This window comes from Thermobia domestica, chromosome 6, assembly GCF_964235325.1.
Source record: "Thermobia domestica chromosome 6, izTheDome1.hap1.1, whole genome shotgun sequence".
Lineage (NCBI taxonomy): Eukaryota > Metazoa > Arthropoda > Insecta > Zygentoma > Lepismatidae > Thermobia > Thermobia domestica.
The window spans coordinates 120,208,824-120,230,753 of NC_137459.1; the positions used below are offsets into that span (position 1 = coordinate 120,208,824).

At 37.0% G+C, this 21,930-nt stretch overlaps 1 protein-coding gene across 1 annotated transcript in view; it reads right to left on the minus strand.

Moving 5' to 3' along the window:
* Positions 1-21,930, minus strand: part of LOC145688171 (uncharacterized) — a 779,558-nt gene that overhangs the window by 75,008 nt on the left and 682,620 nt on the right. Inside the window, exon 3 of the mRNA XM_081762011.1 lies at positions 21,474-21,616. Within this exon, the coding sequence (XP_081618137.1) occupies positions 21,474-21,616 (143 nt within the window). The remainder of the gene's footprint in view (positions 1-21,473; positions 21,617-21,930) is intronic.

Sequence of the window (21,930 nt, forward strand, 5' to 3'; positions counted from 1 at the left end):
GTCGGCTCGGGGGTCGTTCGAAGTATTTGGTTCCCGAGCTACAACTTCTTGATCATTATCGGAAGAAAGGTCGTATTCTTTGGGTGGGTCAGCAACAGGCAGTCCTTCCCCATGTGGAACTGGGCGCATTGCAGAAGGAATATTAAGATATACCAAAGTCTGTTTTTTTTTCTGGAAATTCCCTTCTGGACAGAAGGAACCATACAAAAGTAACAATATTTCATTGGTCGCTTGGCTCCCTCGAAATCATAGGCACTCCAAACGGCATTGAATGTCTCTTCCCATTAATCCAGTTTCTCAGATTGCTTGCACAAGTGTTACAAAAAATGTGGGGTGCCCAAGCATTATCCTGGTCTTAAATTTTACAACCATAATAAAGTCCATAAGCTTTTCTTATTAATGGTGTTATATGCTGCTTTTGTGAAGAAAATGTTACTTCTCAACAGACGTAGCAGAAATTGTCCACTCTATTCGCACAATGTCGTGGCATTTTTGTCTACTCAAACACTCAAAACGTCATTTCAAGCAACTCGGAGGAACACTGAATGTGCTGCACTACAAGAAAATCACATCAACAACTCTAATAAACTGCAATAGCGTTGTTGTTTCGAACAATAGCAGAACACAACTTTGATAAGGAATATAAAGAAACAAAGCGTTTGTGTAGTTTCTCCAGTGTTGCCAGATCAAAGACATTTTTACCCCAAATAAAACAAATATATTCACTATTATAACGTTATTTTTAGATATGGATGTAAAAAAAAAAAGAAAAAAAAGAAAAGAAAAGAAAGAGCTAATATTCGATTTTCGATTTCACATTCGTGATCAGCACCACAAAATCAATAAGAATTAGGTGATTTTGTTCAATTTACATTTTCATTGTTGAACAGTAAAATTATACGCTATACGCTTCACTTATATAATTATACGTTTCTCCGGGCGTCCGCTACATATAAACACCGCCAGTCGTTTGAAATACAGTATGCGTCAAAACAAACAGTACTAAAATCACATCGTTGACATTTATATTATTATTATTATTATTTATTATTTATTTATTTGTTATTTATTATTATTTGTTATTTATTTATTTGTTGTACATCATAATGAAACAAAAGAAATGTCAAATTGATGTCAACTAAACGTTGTTCAATACATATTGTAAATTTAAGAAGACTCGTGTCTGCATATCATGTGTTCAAAATATTGACCATTACATCGTACATATTCTTCATAGCGGTCCTATAGATCGATGAATATGTTAGTGAACACGGGTTGCAAGAATGACAACAAATAACCGAATCTTCTCTATTAACTATGGTATACTGGAGGGGTTATCTGTTCGGAAAATTGCTTCCTTCAGCATACCCCATATGTAGGCGTCTGGAGCCCTGAGGTCAGGGGAGTGGAAAGGATATGGAAAATCAGTTTCACGGGGAGTGAAGCAATGTCCAAACTCTCGTGGGTAGAAGGATAAGTGACTAACTTGCAATGCGGGCAGTAGCTCGGTCTTGCTGCATCCATTGCTGTTGTAACGACAGATTTTTGTTGTCGCGAAAACCATGCAAATGATGCAAGAATGAGTCAATAATCAACTGTCGATTGATGTAGTGACCAAGGTACAAATGACTTTCATCACTGAACCATATGTTACTGATTAAGACTTCATGTTCATATGTCATAGATCCAGAGCAATACAGTAGACCTGAGCGCTCATCTCCTCTAGTGGGATGCTGCTCCACACCGTATGAGCGGAAATAGTGCTCGTCAATGAACACCTTCTCCTCTGTTGTGAGTACTTACTTTTCTTTAACTGCACACTACGCTAGTCCACAGACGACTGAGTATACACGTGGCGCTCACAGCTCATACCACATTGCATCTGCGCGTCATCCGTACGCGAATTTCGGTACTGTTTGTTTTGCCGCATACTGTAAGATGAAATATTAACTCATCCTACCATATTACACATTTCCAGTCGTAAGCCATCCATTTTGCATGTTCGCAGTACCGCTTGCTTCGGCTTAACGTTATGATCGCTTATCAACTGTTTTGTAGGTGTAAATCGATCCCGTATGCCCAATGTAATGTTACTTTCGGGAGACTGTGAGTGTCACCACCAACAACCTGGCGAACTAGCAGCCTGTAACAATGAAGGAACTGGTTTTACCCACTCAAAATGTATAATGAAGGGAAGTCGGACCGTGTATCACATCACACCAAAAAGTGATTAAAATTACTTCACAGCTTAACATCGAAAAACGTTGCCATAACAGATTAACACAGCCTAACATCGAAAAACGTTGCTATAACAGATTAAGACTGCCATAAAGGTTACATAACATTATAGTTTACCTATATAAAGAAAGAAGAAAAGAAAAGAAAAAGAAAACCAATATTCACGTTACTTCACAATGACGCCAGATTCAATAGGTTTCCAGAAGCGTAGAAACACAACTAAATCAATGTCTAAATTCCCGTAGCTTTTCTGTGTAGGAAAGCAACAGGAGGCTATCATGTTTCGAGGCAACAGTGCGATGACCGGAAAATTGTACAGATTGTCAGCACACAACCAGTAAAATACATGCAATGAATGGTATTTACAAGCAACTGTTTTTGCACTATACACCCCAGCGTATCAGATCATCCTGTTTACCATTTTCTTAATTGACTTGATTTCAATTTGGCCTCCGTTCCAGCAGCAATACTATATGAGATGATGACCTATAGCTTAATGTGCGATACCAACCACATGAGCTCCCTCCAGGAGTCGAACCCGGGTCTCCCACGACAAAGACTCAAAGGCTACGTGCTTAAACACGAGGGAGGTCACACCGCGTTTAGGATACGTCGCAAATATATGTCAGTAATCACAGCTTTAATGTGTTCACATCAAACGCACTGTCGATAAGGTGTCTATCATATTATCAAATAAGTAAAGTATTTGGGTATTATATGTTAAGATTCGTTCTATAAAAGAAAACTAGCCCTTTGGCTAGCTGAGGACTCCGTCCTCAGACCCCTGAGTCTGCTCGGCCTACGGCCTCGCTTTTCTTATCTATCGGCCTTTGAATCAACAGTGAATTTCGTGAACTTACTCTTCGTATTTCCTGAATCTGCCCATCCGGGGGCTTCGCCCCCACATTCTGTCATTGCGCGGCCTACGGCCTCGCACCTCTTGAATCCACAATTCTATAGTTTCTTTTCCTATTTCAACTATCTAAAAGACAAGATTTTGTATCCCAAGAAAACGCCCATTTTAAATAGCATGGGAATTTCTTCATCCCCCTTTAGACCCCTAACAATTTTAAAATATTCACTTTTGGCAATTTTCCTGTCGGTTAATCCTGGAAGTATACAATCATGCCAAATTTCATCATTCTAATCATGCCGGATGTGCCTAAACATTTTGGGGTGTAGAAGACGTCCATATAAATAACATGGTCAAGGCTTTTCAGTTCCCCATAAAACCACTCTACGGTTAGAAACTTTATTTTATGGTGATTCATTTAGGTAACGATAAGGAAAATGTACAAACATACCGAATTTCAAGTTTTTATTACAATTCTAAGTACCTAAAACATGATATTATAGGTCCAAAAGAGGCCCATTTAAATAACATAGGGAAATTCTTCATCCCTCTTTAGACTCCCTAAAAATTAGAAATATTCACTTTTGGCAATTTTTCAGTGGGTTAGGTCCGGAAAGCTACAATCGTGCCAAATTTAATCATTGTAGCCCTACAGTAAGTGCTCAATAATTTATGTCAGCTCATGTAGTTTTATATATAGTTAGGATTCTATAATTTTTCAACTGGTTTCGTATCAGTCAAGTGTAATAATAGAAAACACATATGGAGCACGACATGCAGAGTAAATGAGCTGTGTGGTCGGGAAAGTTGATAACGCACAAGTACTAAACTGTTTGGACAAAAATATTTCAAGTTACAAAAGTATTGCAAGGTCACACCTTCTTAAGATCTCCTCGATTTTTTTTTCAAGGATTTTCTATGATTAAATGTTATATCTCGACCAGCGAACGAGTGCAGACAGCCGGTTTCGTAAGTAAAAGTTAAACAGTAGTGTTATCAAACACTTAACTTGTTATTAATCTATAACTAGACATCGAACTTTTATTCAATATATATATATATATATAACTCTATGGCCTATGGAATCCGGAGGTTCAATGCCGCGTTCACAAAAGCTCTCCACTGACTTCAATCCTTAGCTAACTGCATCCAGTTTCTACTTTGTATTCCAATCTCTGCGAGATCCATCTTAATATTGTCCTCCCATCTGCGCCTAGGTCTTCCTAATGGTCGTTTTCCAATTGGTCTTCCAGTCAAGACTTTGAAAGCGTTTCTACTTTCTTCCATTCTAGCTATATGACCCACCCACCTAAGCCTCCTAGACTTGACGACCCTAACAATGTTGGGTAAACCGTATAAATTATGTAGTTCCTCGTTATGAAGTTTCCGCTATTCCCCATTCCCGTTCCTCTTGGGTCCGAATATTTGTCTCAGGATCTTGTTCTCAAATACTTTCAGTCTATGTTCTTCTCTCAGAGTAAGTGACCATGTTTCGCAGCCATACAAAACAACAGGCATGATTATCGATTTGCATATTTTAAGCTTCAAATTCCTCGACAGAATTCGCGACGACAAGGTATTTTGAACCGAATAGTCCCTGCTTTTAGTCGACATTTAATTTTTTCGTGGATGTGATTTTTCTCTGTTAATATTGATCCTAGATATTTGAAACTATCCACTTTATCAAAAGTATTATTTAATATTTCAACGCATCTATAATTTGCTGTATTACGGTCCCGACACACTTCCATGTATTTGGTTTTCTCTGCATTTACTTCTAAACCCATGTCCCTGCAAGCGTTTAATAAGATCTCTGCATTTCTTTCTATTGTTTTCCTATCATCCGCTATTAAATTTACATCATCAGCATATGCCATAACCTGGTGAATACCGCTCAACTGTAGGCCCTGGTTGCTATCTTTGATTTTCCTTATAGCGTATTTCAGAACAAAGTTAAATAATAATGGCGACAACGCATCTCCTTGTTTCAGGCCATTTTCGACGTGAAAGCTCGTGGACAAAAAATTTCCTACCCGGACTTTACTTTGGGATTCATTTAAACATATCTTAATTAATTTAATTAACTTTCTCGGTATTCCAAGTTCTGTAAGAACGTTGCATAATGTTTCTCTCCTAATCGAGTCGTACGCCTTTCTAAAATCAATAAATAGTTTATGCACCGGGGTATTGTATTCCCTTTTTTTTTTTGAGTATTTAGCGAATGGTAAATATTTGGTCGATAGTTGATCGATTTCGTCTAAATCCGCACTGATAATCTCCAATAGTTTCATCTGCATATGGGGTCAGTCTTGCTAATAGAATATTTGAAAGGATTTTATAGGATGTTGACAGAAGAGAAATGCTTCGATAATTATTATAGTAAGTTTTGTCGCCTTTCTTGTGAATTGGAACAATGATAGATTCTCTCCACTCTTGTGGCAATTCTTCCTTGTTCCAGATAAGGAGAATGAGTTTGTGTATCTTGTTCCACATTTTCCCCCTCCAACTTAACTCCAAATTAACTCAGCCGGAATTTCATCTACACCCGGAGATTTGTGTTTCTTTAATTTCTTTATAGCGGTTTCTACTTCTATTCGGTTGGGTTCTGGAATATACGGTTCTGCGGTGTGTATCTCCTTTTCTCCACGCACACTAGTTTTTGGTTGCGTGTTAAGCAAATCGTCAAAGAAATCTTTCCATCTATTTAAGATTCTATCCGTGTCAGTAAGAACTGTAGAATATATATATATATGTATGTATGTATGTATGTATACAGTATGGCGCTAAATTCGTTGTACAAAAGCAGAGGAGTGATTTCTGGGAGTAAAACAAACAAAAAACGTTCCAATCAACATAGGACAAAAAACCCATCGTTTACGTGTTATAGGCTGCCGAAATTATGAAAAAATGAATTTTAAAGATTCATACCTCCAAAACTATGGGGTCTATTTTGGTTGGGTCAAGACTTCACTTAGTAACTAGTATGTGCCTATCCAAAAATGCGTGTTTCAGAATCCTGAGGTGCTTCCACAACAATGTTTATAACGGGAGTGTGACTACCGGCCTATGATATAAAGTACTCTCCAACTACCTCCATACAAATTGTTGCGTGAGTACCTTAGGATTCTAAAATATGTATTTTTGGATAGAGCACATACTAGTTCCTAAGTGAAGTCTTGACCCGACTACAGTAGCTCCCATAGTTTTGGAGCTATGGACTTTTAGAATTCATTTCTTCATGTTTTCGGCAGCCTATAACACGTAAACGATGGGGTTTTCGCCTAATGTTAATTTGAACTTTTTTGTTTGTTTTACTCTCAGGAATCACTCCTCTGCTTTTGCACACATCATTGCCCTTACGGTAAATACTCATGTTCATTCACGCAATCACTCTTTTCAGACTGGAATCTATACTATCCAAATTGAGTTAGTTTTGTTATTTTATTTCTTCACCTGGTTCTGTTCTTAAACTAATCTTAACTTGTGACACTTTAAATTCTAACATCCTATGGGAATTTGCCAATCTGCACACGTTTACTATCCTATTAGTGTTAAGAAGCCACATTTAAATACATCATCTTAATGCACTAGACCATGCCTGTCAACGATACAATTTTGATGTTATATTCATGAAAAATCTGTGTTGTACCAACAATAATACATGTGTACTTAAGATGCTACTGCAAAGTAAATTCTTGTCGCACTTCAAGTAGAGCTGCATCTTTTAACTTTACGATGATTAGAAAAAAAAAAAGTATTTTCATTAAACACTCATCAACTACTCTCTCGCTCTTCCTCTCTCACTCTGTGTGATATAGATGTCCCATACCAAAGAGTTACACACAAGAATTGAAATTAAATTGTCGCTTCTGATAATAACGCTGGTTATTTATAACTTTGTCATTCGTTTCCACAACTTTAGAATTAACATTGCAGTAATTTCTTTCTCACTGTCAAAAATATGCCAACAAACAACAGTAAAAGTCCGTAACACATAACATGAGATACAATTACTTTTTTTTCATGTTGTCGGCTGTATGCATTTATACAGTTGGCGTGGCATTAGATCATGTTTTTTTTTATCCTATTCACATTTTCTTCATTTTTCTTCTTTATTTTTTCCAGAGGGAGAACTGGGACAGCAGACAAATGCACTCGCCATTCATCAAATGTCTACAAGGTAATGCATTAGGAACGATATGAACATTTCAGAATATCACAATAAAAGTGTACGTGGACTTTCCCTGTCTATTTCTACAGCACACTCTTATGCACATGATTTTCAAATGTAGTTTGGAGGTGTTAACAATAATGGCGGTATAGCGATTTCATTTTGCTGTAATCAAGCGAACAAACATATATCTGAAACATTTAATTTATAACTTAAGAACCGTTAAGAGTGAACTACAGTAAATTACATCTATATATAGGATGATTCGAAAGTCTAAATACACCCTTGTAATTTGGAAATAACTGCACAGATAGATTAAATCTGCTCTATGGCTATTGAGGATGAGATTGTACCTGGAAGTATATATTAATGCGGCCATCTTGAATCACATTTTTCTATTCAAATGAGGAGATGATCATGCAATATGTCGCTCAAGATTAGAACATTGCCAACATAATAACTTGATATCGATTTTATCTATATTTATTCATGTGATTCATGTGGAAATGTGGGACGTTAGTATGCCAACGGATTCGTCATTCTTTGTTGTAGGTAAACCAGGACGGTACTAACTCTACAGCATCACATTTACGTAAATTGTGTCAGTGGGAGATGGGGCATAACTCAAGTGATTCCGGCCGAGTTTATGCACTCAATCTAGGGCATCCGTCCATATCACACATTACTGTCAGATTCTGACTAAATTCTGTGAACAATTTATGTGAACGAGAAGCCACGCAGCAAAAGTCCGAAGATTGCTGTGAATTATGAACATCAACTGCTCTGCTGACAGCATTTGTCAATAGTCCGACCATCAGTACCCGCCATGAATCACTTCTCAGCGATTAAAGTGCAAACGTACGGAGCGAGCAATACATTCCGTGATACCCCTACAAGTTGCAATTACAAAACTGTTTAACCAAGGACTATCCAGACAAGCAGTTAGAGATCTATCAATGTGTAGTGGAACAACACCGTATGAATTTGCAGTTTCTGCATGAGGAGTTGCATAGTGGCGAGGTAGTTTGCTGCATCAATAGTGAAGTAAACGAATAACTCATCAATACTGGTTAGACGAGAACCCACACTGGACTGGCATATGTAAATGTGTGGGTAAACAGAAACTTATGATGTGGTATTGGATATGAGGCACACACATTGTAGGTACCTGCTCATTGAAGGCACATTGGATAGTCACAGATAATAAAAAATATACGCAAGTAGCTGGTTCCATCACATCCAAGCCCGGAAGATGCATTCCCAACATGTCATACGTTCAGCATGTCCGACCTACAAAATGTAGGTCCGAGCTTTTTGAGTAAAACTTGTAATATTTCATGCAAATGCACAAGACGCTCGTTGATTGGTTACTTGATTGAGAGTTTAGCCTTCCGTTCAGTGCAGAGGTTATTTGGGACGCAAACCTACAGCTGAGCATGGGATTCGAGCAACTTGAGTCCCGATCGGATATCAACCCCGGGTCTTTAGGGCCAAAGCCGCGTATGCTAACCATATAGTCACGAGAAAGTTCAAAAAAGTATTAATATTATGCGTCTAAGAAAGCATCAACATATCAGATTCGGTGTCTTTATATGAAATAATTCAGAAGAATAATGCAACAATAATAATAATTTCTCATTTATCAGAAATGATTCAGATACTTGCTTGCTGTTTATCAGAAACCTTCAATAACAGAATTTTATATATTCTGTAGATTTAGTAGAAAAGTAGCACAACTCAGAGATGACTCTTATTGAAATATGATATTGAAGATTATCCTAAAGGTTAGGATAGTTTTGTGTAAAAACAGTGCAGGTAAAGAACCCCCATCCCGAAGGAGTAATTTTGTCATTTGTCCCCATGTTAAATGTCAATCTTAAACCCAATCATCTTAGAAGTTGATGCTTTAGAGTTTTGCCACGTTTCCATTAAAGCCACGATTTATCTGGAGCAGTTCAAAAAATTCTTCCGTCTCTCTGCGTTATACACATTCAACATACCTCTCACCTCTTCAGTGAAGCGTTTCCAATATTAAAAAAAAAAAAAAAAAAAAAAAAAAAACTGAATAAGCTATTTGTGTGTTCTATATACCGAAAATAATCGCTATATACAGTATATATACTCAAATGGTAGAGCAGTTCCTAAATTGGTCGAGTAGTTTTAAGATTACCTCCAACTCGTACATAACATACAAACGAACATTTTTCCTCACTCTATAATACAGTCATTTCCAATTAAATGCCATGTGATGTCACATTTACTACCGTCGTTTCCAGTGAACGACACGGGAGGCAAGATACTTAATGTTGAGAAAGAAAACATGATTTCATAGCATGCAAACAAGAACATTGATAGCACTTCGAATTGAATTGCAGCATACAAGAGGCTGATCGATGACTACTGTATTGCAATATACAGTAGTAAAATAACTGAGCATGTTATTATTACAAACTATCTTTCGTTTCTACAATTTTGCATAATTGTGTGGATCAATAACTAATAGCTAAAACTAAAGAAAGAAACTATAGTACAACTGTAGTACACGAGTGTTTGCTTTAAATAAAATTTTGAACATCAAGCGTTCATGGAATGTTCAGTGAAGAAAGGTATGAAGACAATAGAAACACAAAGATATGAAAAAATATCTGGGAGAATAGACTCCGATATCTTGAGCTACCGTTGTGAAACAAGTACCTGAATGTGGTCATGGAAGTTTGTAAGATGAGTCGCGAAATGGACGATGAAAATATTAGCTACACTAGACATTATTGAGAAAGTTTACGATATAGTACTCCAGGAACAACAGGTAAGTGACATTGAATAAACTTTTTACGTTGCAGGTTAATAAGCATTTCATATTTTGAAGTAAAGTTGGTGCATGATAAAACTGTTTGCAAAATTTGTACTACAACTACTGTTACTGGACAAAAACGAACTCATCTATATATTAAAATGCTAGAAAAGTTTATATGTTTGTGACCAATCCTTTCGACAATAGGATCTCGAAAACCACATATGCTAGGAACGTGTGCCGTTTTCGCTGGTCGATTACAATTTTTTTTTTTGTTGATATGCCAGTTCTCATTCAAATTTTCAAAAAGAAAAAAGAAAAAAAACTTCTTTATTTTTTTTCTATTCCACATTTTAAGCGTCGTTTTGGCCCTATTAGTTTAATATTGCAACTAGGTTGATACCCTTGTGGAAGGTAACAAGTACAAGAGCTACATATAGCGGGTTGGTGGACATTTCAGGCGCTCTGCGTTAATCTGAATGACAAAACCTATTGGAAACTGGCAACTTCGAGGGCTTGTGGACATACAATGAGGCGTACTTGGATATGAAATTATATTGCATATAATATTACTTATCCAAGTTTGCCACAAACTCCCTCAACATTGCTATATATTAAAATATTGCATTCATATTTGTCTATACTAATTCACTCCCTTTGAGAGTCTTCATGTCCTTTACTTGTGTTTGTAAAGTGACTTCCACAGATATAGTGAGAAGTGGATTCACGCTCATATTAGAACTGTGCGCTGTGTAAATCTCACAGGATCATCAGCTAGTCTATTAAAATACTACAATAGCAATTAAGAGCGACTTTTTTATCATGCAAAACCCAAGAAGGGAACACCTTCTCTTGGAGTAAAGTTAATTGTATAGGGAAACTAAGGATAAAGTGGATGGACAAAGAGGTTTTATTTCATTAATTTGATATCTTTATTCATCGATTGATTAATAATAGTCATTCAATGTGTGTTCATTATTTGTCATTGTGTATGTGTGATGGGGTCAAAGATGCAGTGCAAATCAGACGCCACTAAGAGCGATTTTTTGGGGGGGAAAGGAGAAGAGGGAAATTGCTACTTATAAGGATGATGGTTTTCAAAAACGTTATTACTTCTCCAGCCTCTCAGAGGGTTACGCCCTCTCTTTGGCATGTGGTTCTCTGAACAAAAATACAATTTGGAAAATAATTTGTTGGGCTAAGGGAAGTTTGGGTTATGTCATCAGTTGAGAAAGGTTATATCATCATTTTATTTTCCATAATTTCTGTTAATTAAACACATCTTTATTATAAAGTACACAAGAACAGGCTGTGAAATGGAGGTGCGAAAATTGAAATATAATGAATGTTAAATATAAGATAAGAAAAGGATAAATACTGTGTTATAAGATGAGTGAAATATAAATTGAAAAATAAGTGCAAATGTGCGATAAGACAAAACTGTGCGATAATTGTGGCGGTGAGCAAAACAAAAGATAATGATGATGTAATATGAGATGAAGTGCCATCACATCACAAACACAAAGAAGTTAGTAAGACAGATGTAGGTTAAATCTTCTGTCCTGGAGCCACTCGGGACTAATGATCACAAGGGGAAGCCCTAGTTAGTTGTGAGGATGTCTGTGCTAAGATGGAAAAACATGAGGAATATGAGCATGGATGATATAAATGGCATAGATGTCGCGTTCTGCTACTGTGAGGTTTGCACGGCGGACATATAATGAAATGAGTATATTCAATGGGGTATGCTTGTAACGATATGCGGCATCAGTGAGAGCATCCGTTCGAAGAATATCCAAGAAAAGTGGATGACCCGTTTCTATGCGAGATGTAATGTACCGATTACGAAGTTGTGCAATATGCTCTGTGATCTTCGGAAAGTTGATGTATTCATACGTGAGCCACGTAGGATACGGAAGTTTAAGTCGATGGGCTAGACGAATAGCGTGATGCTCCAATATGCAAAGTTTTTCGTAGAAGGAAACAGAGGCATTGCACCAGGCAGTATGTCCAAAGGTGAGAATAGGACGGAGAAACATCTTGTAAGTATGGAGTAGAACATCGGGTTTGAGGCCCCACGTAGTGCCCGTGAGACGACGTAGAAGATTTAAACGAGTAGTCGCCTTAGTTTTGAGTTTTTGCAGGTGTGCACTCCAAGTTAGTTTGGAATCAAAAACAACGCCCAAGTACGTAGCAGTGCTGGTAGTGCGTATTTGGTATCCATCAACTGTTATTCGTAGCAGTTTTGGGTTACGGTAGACTCCGGAACGTGTATGAGGTGATATGAAAACCAGTGCTTGCGTTTTGTCGTTGTTAATGGTTAAATGCCATTTCTTGCACCAAGTGATGAAATTATCCAGAGTTGCCTGTAGTACAGCGCTGATTTGATGGATAGTGTTACCAAGTGCAAGAAAAGCTGTGTCGTCTGCATATTGTAAAGTAAATACATTACGTGGTACTGTTGGAATGTCAGAAGCATAAAGAATATACAATAATGGACTTAGAGCCGACCCCTGTGGAACTCCAGTAAGCGGAAATATTAGCCAGGAGAGTGCTTTACCAACTGTGACATATGCAATGCGATTTGTAATGAACGAGTAAATAAGCCTGAGATAGCATGTGGTAAGTTTGAATGACTGTAGTTTTGTAATAAGACCATAGTGCCATACCTTATCGAAAGCCTTTTCCAAATCCATAAGAATGAGGCATGATGGAAACCCTTTGTTAAACTGATTTGTAATTATGGTGCTGAGACGTAGAAGCTGGTCATTTATGGAGAAACGAGGCCGAAAACCTGCTTGGTGGATAGGCAGTAGAATAGTAGTTTCAAGATACTTATGAAGTCGAGACACAATATTTTTTTTCCAGAATCTTGCTAAATACTGATGTGAGTTGGATTGGTCTGTAAGAGCAAACAGAATGGGCAGGCTTATTTGGTTTTGGAAACATACAAATTTTAGAGATTTTCCACTCAGAAGGATAGAATCCAGTTTGAAGTATGAAATTATATATTGTTGTCAGTATCAGGAGAAATGAGTATGGCGCTTCGTTGATGTGTCTATAAGAGATGTTGTCAATCCCAGGTGCTGTGTTCCTTTTCCGTTTTAGAGCCAATTGGATTTCGTTGGTAGTAATAGGTGCAGTGAGTGGGTGTTCCGGGTCAATCACATGTTCTGTGGAAGGTTGTAGAGCAGGAATACAAGACAGATCTTTCCGTTCAGAGCGTTTAGAGGCAGCTGTTGGCGTAAAAACGGTCTGTAGTTGTGTAGCAAAGGCGTTGGCTTTTTCTTCGTCAGAAAACAGAGGAATGTCATCTGCGACTAACGGGTAGGTTATCGTGGTGGTCTTGCCAGTAAGTTGATGAAATCGCTTCCAGTAGCGAGAAGGGTGTTCTTCCTCGGATAAAGTGTTACAGGTCTTGATCCAATTACGGCGTTTATGCGACAAGATAGTTATGAACAGCTCTTTGCCATTGGCGATGTTGATGAAGACACGCTTCATTCCCGGTTCGATAATATTCTCGAAGATGCTGTCGGGCTTTCTGGATGAGCGTAAGATATGTCGGTGGTAAAGCCGGTTTGTGGGAATACACTTGTTGCATCGGGATATTCTGATGGGCACTGGTTTGAATTGCCGTAGTAATAGCTGTAAGACAGGTATTAAGTATTTGGAGGCGTAATGCTAGAAAGTGAATGTTCCAGGTCTTCCCGAAAATGAGCCCAGTTCGCCTTATCATACCTCGGAACCCGACGAGGTGTAAGTATAGGACGTGGGGGTTTTCCTCGAGTTAATGTTAATTTCACTGAATGGTGATCACTTCCGATGGAATCTAGAACTGCAAGCTGACAGTCATTAAGAAGATTGATAGAGGTGATGACGACATCTGGTGTAGTCTGGCTGATAGGTCTGGTATGTGCAGGAAGAACATGAAGATAAATCTGAAGATTATTAGTTATGTGCTCGTGAAACTCTGTTTTTTCGCGATCAGTACGACTATGAATATTAATATCCGCCATGATGAGAATATTCCGATGGTGAGTGGCTATGTAACGGAAATATTCTAATGGTATAGGTTGTCGTGGTCGAATGTATATCGTACTGAAATTGATTATGATCGATGGAAAGTATAAAGTGACTAACAGGTATTCCGGGAGATGCCCTAAAGCTTGCGGAGTATATGTCCGAACTGGATATTTTGGAAAATATCCGATTGCAACTCCCCCTTGGGCACGAGCAGCTTGATCTTGAAAGTCGCAGCGTTGTAATTGATATCCTGGAATACGAGCACATACATTCGGCTTCAAAGCGGTTTCATTTAGAGCAAAAGCACTAATATGCTCCTCTAATAACAGAGTTTCAAGTAATAGTTTATGTTGCTTAAAGGATCGAATAATGACAAATAAAAAACTGATCCCCATTATGAAGAAGACTGTGTATATGGTTTTAAACCGTGGTTTCCAGCGATCCAATATGAAAATGAACATAATTATTAGAATAAGTGGCATGAAGATTAATGTTAAAAAGTGATTTGGCTGCAGAAATGATATGTTGTATGACATGAGCTCGCTGAAACGGAAATATGTTTTGCAATACTAGACTAACATAGCGTATGAGATCTTCAACTGTGAGCGAGGGTAATACTGATTGTGTAGGTGGTGTAGTTTTGTCTGCTGTTTTCAATGGAACAGTAAGTTCTGGATGTTCAGGCGTAGGTGCTGGTTTAGCCTTACACCGATAGCTATATGTGGGGTGAAGCCCACTGCCACATGTATTGCATTTAGGTGGTCCTTTTAAGTTGGGGCAAGTTTTGGTTTCATGAAGGCCGGAGCAGTAACTACATTTAGGTTGATTACGACAATTGCCCGTAGTGTGGTCGTTGTACAGCTGACACTTTTCGCACCGGATTGGTAGCGGACCCTGAGTTTTAGATGGTTCGACGCGATGAATTTTCTTATAGATAGGTGCTCCAAATCTGAGAAGATAGTCGATATTATCTTGCCGCTGCGATAGAACTCTTACCATATATGTAGGACCAGTATTATTGCGAATGCGAATACATTTGTCCACTGAAATGCCTTCTTGTGCTAATTCCTCTAGAATTTCGGCGTCAGTTAGATCAGGAGAGACACCCCTTATGACTACCGCCAGAAACGGAAGTTTTCTAGGAGGCGGTTGTTGTTTCGGTCGCTTGTCCGTGAGTTTAGTGAGTTTCGCGTTCTTACCAAAAATTTCATAAGAAGCTTTATTACGGATTGTAATTCCAAAATTTGGATCATTAGATTTTAAGATGTAGCCATTTTTTGTTTTAACGATTTGTACTAGGGTATCTCGAACCCGAGGAACATACTTAGCAATTTGTAGAAATATCATTTTAGGGTTTGTGTACTTAGTGTCATAATCAGTAAGTATGAAATGGAAAAGAGAAGCGTGATTTGATGAAACTGCAGAAGATACACCAGAATTTTGTCGTTCAACCTCGATATCCATGGATGTTATTGGTGAGCGAGACCGGATGCGTTTCGCGGATTGCGTAGATTCGCTTGATGGATGTCTATCTCTAGATGCACTGATCGGTTCATGACCCCAAGAAAAATGCCGAGTGCGAGTGGATGGTTGTGCTACTGAAGTGCTGGGAATTGAAGGAGATAAAGATGGTAAGCCAGAATGTCTGCCAAGATTCGTCTGTCCAGTGGTGTTGCCTGAGTCCGCCATCGTAGGAAGTATTCTAGGGCCGAAGCCCAAATGAAGATGAAGATGAAAGAAAGAATGATAAGATGAGGTTCAAAAAGCAAGCTGCTCTCCGAAAGTGAAGACTTTCGTCAACCCTCTAAATGCAGTACGTGTGTTTTGCTCACAAATGCGTATTGCAACACTTGATCCTCGCTCGCACATTAACTCACATAAGAGAGGTTAGGCCTCTTGATTCAGTATGACTAAGAGAGACTGAGCTCTAACCTATAACTTTAGCTTTCAAACCTTTGATTTACGGTTATTTGTGATTTCACGTTTATAAGAAAGACAAATATTTTTAAAAAGTTGTACTTTAAATAAATTACTTAAAGAGATCTTTTACACAAAGTTTATCCTTTTAGATTATTGTCCAAAGCCTTTGCATTTTAATAAGCCTTCTCCCAAATAAACGCAAATGAATTGTGCTGTCATCTCTGGAGTTTTAAGCTATACGTTTGTGGACGTTTATATGTTTGTGGCAAATCTTTCAACAGTGAGATCTCGGAAACTACAGGCTCTAAAAAGATGACGTTTTCACTGACCGGTTGTAAATTTTGCGTAGGTTGTCCAGTTCTAACTCAATATTTAAAAAAAGCATGGCCATCATTTACTTATTACATTTTTACGGATACACTGGAAGTGTTGAAATTAAAAAAAAAAAAAAACTAAAGCATCATATCCTACCTATTATGCATTCCAACACCGTATAATTGTATATAGGGGCTTCATATCTCTCAGGTGTTTGTTTCATGGACAAATTATAATGAAAAACGAAGGATAACCATTTCTCTAGCCTGAGTTGAATCTTTATTGTTTGAAGTGTTTTGCCCAATGAACAGCATATATCACTGACATTATAATTGATTGTATGTGTAATGTATTAGCTTATTTTAAAATGTATAAAACGATAATCATGCCTGTTGTTCTGTATGGTTGCGAAATATAGTCTCTTACTTGGAACGAAGAACATAAATTGAAAGTATTTGAGAACAAGATCCTAAGACGAATATTCGGACCCAAGAGAAACGGGAATAGGGAATGGCGGAATCTTCCTAACGAGGAACTACATAATTTATACGGTTTATCCAACATTGTTAGGTCATCAAATCTAGGAGGCTCAGGTGGGCACATCATGTAGCCAGGATGAAAGAAAGTAGGAACGCTTTCAAAATCTTAACTAGAATACCCGCCGGAAAACGAGCATTAGGAGACGTAGGCGCAGATGGGAGGACAATATTAAGATTGATCTCGTAGAAATAGGAATACAAAGTAGAAACTGGATCAAATTGGCTAAGGATAAAATCAGTGGAGAGCTTTTGTGAACGCGGCATTGAACCTCCGGGTTCCATAGGCCATAGAGTTACTTAGTTTATGTATTTGCTTATTACATACTACATGCAAGAAGAAAGAAAACACAGATCATACATGAATTAAAAACTGCAACCGGAAGTAGGCTCAAATCTTGCAAACGGTACGAGATATTGAAAAATTAATCGAAAACAATCTCCCCTTTACGATATTTCGTGTCGATTTTTACCAAGACTTCTTTCACTTGTGTCTGCAAAAGGACATGTGCAGATGTGAGGAATAAGAAGGAGATTCATGCTCATATATGAATGATGCGCTGTGCAAAGAGCGCAGGTTCAGCTAGTCTACATATTAAAATGCTAGGTTTATATGTTTGTCCCCCAATCCTTTCGATAGATTTCAGAAACCACAAGTGCTAGAAACATGCTGTTTTCAGTGATAGATTCTGAATGTTATGTAGATTATCCAGTTCTAATTGCATAATTTTAAGAAAACGTGGCCGTTATTACATTTTACTGGAAATGTTGATTAAAAAAAAAAATTCATATCCTACGAGTTATAATTCCAACATCAGATTGTTGTATATAGGGATTGTATACCGCTCAGGTGCTAGTTTCATAGTCAAATGATAATGAAAAAGGAAGGATAACCGTTTCTCCGGACTAACATGAATCTTTATTGTTTGGAGTGTTTTCCTCAATGAACGCCATATATCACAGACATTGTAATTCATTGTGTATATAATGTATTCGCCTATTATATATTGCATGCAAGAAGAAATAGAACACCGATAGTACATGAATTAGAAACTCCAAGTGGAAGTAGACTCAATCTTGCAAACAGTGCGAGATATTGAAAAAATAATAGAAAAGAAATATGTCCTTTATGCTACTCCTTGCCGATTTTTATCAAGGGGTCTTTCACTTGTGTCTGTTAAGGGACAGGTACAGATGTTGTGAAGAATGACAAGGTATTGTATGTTCATATACGAATGATGCGATGTGTAGATAGCACAGGTTTAGCTAGTCTTTATAATAAAACGCAAGGTTTATATGTTTGTATTCAATCCTTTCGACAATGAGATCTCGAAAATCTTAAGTGCTGAAAAATTGCCATTTTCACTTGTTGATTCCAAATTTTGTGTAGAATGTCCAGTTCTAATTGAATATTTAAAAACCGCGGCCGCTATTTATTTACTACATTTTTTACGGGTACACTGGAGTGTTAAACTTAAAAAAAAGAACATCATATCCTACGCGTTATGCATTCCAACACCACCTAATTGTATACGGAGTAGTGTATCAGTCAGGGGTTTGTTTCATGCCCAAATGATAATGAAAAACTAAGGATAACCATTTCTCTAGTCTAAGATATTTATTGTTTGGAATGTTTTGCTCAATGAACACAATATATCACTCACGTTATAATTATTGTGTGCGTAATATATTTGCTTATTACATGCAAGAAGAAAGAAAACACTGATCATACATGAATTAGAAACTCCAACCGGAAGTAGGCTCAAATCTCCCAAATGATGGGAGATATTTACAAAATAATCGAAAAAATCTCTCCTTTATGGTACTCCTTGTCGATTTTTATCAAGACGTCCTCCATTTGTGTCTGTAAAGGGACATGTACAGATGTCAGGAATGACAGTGAGATTCATGCTCATATGTGAATGATGCGCTGTGTAGAGAGCACAGATTCAGTACCAATAAAATTAAGAACATTTTAATTAATACTATTGTAAAAAAAAAAAACATAAGTAGATTGATAATAATATATGCTAAAATATTTAAGAAAAAAATAAATTTGCTTTTGAAGGGGACAAAGTATTGTTGTTTATAGAATATTGTGGCTAATAAAAGTTGTCCCCCCTTGAAATTAAAGAAGTTGGAAAAACACTCATTTAGAGTATTTCAACTATTTTTGCTTGCTCTTGTAATTTTAATGGCACTCTTTTCATCATGATTTCCTTGTGTATACCATTGGATAAAATACGTTTACTTCCAATGTGAGAGAAAGTGTGGTCGTCTAGTGCTTTGACCTTAATAAAGTAACTTAAACACTATGGATTCAGGATGTCGTTTGCTTGTTGTTTACATTGTACTATTCGCTCATAAAAAATAGCCTACTCAAATATATTAAACTGAATGCTACACTTGCGTTATATTCCGAGCTTAATATTTTCCTTAAAAAAATACGCGATGCATACGAATCGCCTCAACGGTCTTTAGGGACGTGAAAAGAAAATTACATTTGCGCTTCTGCCTTATACAATTTTTGATTTCGTTATTTTTGTGTCGTATGAGACACCCAAGGTATGCCAAAAAATGACATATCGGGTGATTATAGTGCAAAGTAATATACTACCTATTCAACAACTGTAGTGGTTGTTGAATAGGTAATCAATAGACAGTGGTGCTCCATTTTGCATGGATATATATGTATGGGGACATTCTATAACTTGCATTTGGAACATAACACAGTTTAGTAGCAACTCTGCATGTCGCTTACGCGTAAATGTAGCAATTCTCTTGCGAACGCATTGAAGAAGAAACAAATAAATAAGGAATGTAGCCACGAAATCACACCAGACCAATTTTCTATTGATGTAGGAAGGATCCCGTAAATATTCCGTGTCCCAAATGCAACATCTTTGGGTGTTGATTTCAAGTATGAAGTTAGTTTCACGTGTCCACAATGTTTTTATCAACCCAGTATACAAGCTCTCATTTATTTGCTGGAAAATCCAGTATACAAGCTCTAACCTCTTCATGAAATCGACAAGTCCTAATTTCTGCACGTACTGAACTGTGTATCACTTACCAAAGGTGATTCGCTGCAATTTTCACGTATTGCCATAATAATGACAGTTCCTGGTGACACTTCGCGCGCATTATGTGAGGACCCTGTACATATTGTGTTTGAGCTCCTATACCAGCGTTTCCCAACCGGTGTGCCGCGACACACTGGTGTGCCGTAAATGGGCCGCTGGTGTGCCGTGAGGAATCGAAACAAAATTATTAATTTTATAGCAATCAAATTGCAAAACGTAGGGAAAAATGTATATTTGTATTTCACATTACTATGAACCTTCACTATGTATCTACAATTTTAAGTTTGATACCGGGTTACTGTTCTGTATATTTCTAATGTTGAAAAAAGTACAGTTACAGAAAGCGTATTTTTAAAAACATGAGTCCAATATTTCATTGTAATTGTTTTCTATTTCTAATTAGAATGAAAAATAAGCATAATGATTTACCAAGGGGGAAAAACCAGTGAAAGAGCATTCTTCTCTGTTAGGAGATCAATAATCACAGAAAAAGTACCACTGTGTTTTATATTTACAAATAATAATGCCTATAAGTGTGCCGCGAGAATCCAAGTAACACCCGTAGTGTGCCGCAAGTTGAAAAAGGTTGGGAAACGCTGTCCTATACAATACCATTCAATGTTCGAGTTCGCCCGTTTCATGAATGTATCATTGGGGAGCAAGTATCTTTAAACTTCTCGATCATCTGTGTCAACATGGAGCAAGACAGTAGTCCCTTTCCGCTTCGAGTACCCGCATAAAGCAATAAGTGTTCGGTGCACATTCCACATTATGATTGTAAACCGTAGCGAACGTTTTTTTTTCTCACATACGAAAACACATCTATGCTAAACTGTATAATGGTCGTCAATCAAAGGTTTTGATTCTCAACCTTCGAACAGTTTATGTGACCCTGTAACGCCATCTATTAAGTCTTAGCTGCAACTATTATGATACATACACATTGCACACTTTCATCAACTACAATTTATTCCAGTGTATTTCTTAATAAAGCTCCATTTACTATCAGTAGTTTCGCTACTTATTGCAGTATTTTTTTTTTTTTTTTTTTTTTTTTTTTGCAATTGGATCTCTACCTGTTATGTTTACTTCGAGATCAATTAATTTACATTCTCAGAAAGATACCAATTTGATAGATAATCTTACGTATCATGTAATGGATAATTTATAAACTAACAGTAGTTAAATTGTATATATATATTATTATTAGTTAAATTATATATATATATATATATATATAAATGTATGCATATATATATATATATATATATATATATATATATATATATATATATATATATATATATATATATATATATATATATATAACAGAAAATATGTTACCGGAAGTTTGGAATCAGAACTAACTTATAGAAATTACTCAATAATTAGGAAGCATACTGTGAGCCAGCAATCAATGAACCAAACTGCATATCTTCCCGCGGTAAATCAAAACATATACTGAAATTTCAGTGCTTAGGTAAACATCTTACTTTCTGTTGTTACAATTAATGGATTGTTAAAGAGAATCATGCTCACTCACCTTGTTGGTAGTCCGGATCGTTACACACTTTAACGACGACTTCATACATCCCAGCAGAAAGCCGTCTCAATCTTTCTCGTTCCCCACCCTCCACGCAGCGCTCCAGGAAATCCTTAACACAATTCAAACCGTCATTCAGCTGCCTGGAAGAAAAATGAGAAACCCCAGATGAAAAGAGAGAAATTGATCAACTACAGGAAACAAGTCGACCATCAAAGCAAATGAAACGGAGAAAAAATATAGTCTTCCTACCAAATCACTTTAATTTGTTTCTTTTGTTTCACGAAAAATGAAATAAAAAAACTAAATCTCGATATACTTAAGAAAATGATTGATCTGTTTATCTCTTTACCTCTCAGGACATCCGCATTCGTCTTTGTACCACCATTATTCTCGAAACGAAACTTTGCCTCTGTTTATTTACAAATTTATTTTCTATTTCCCTTTATTGTATGAC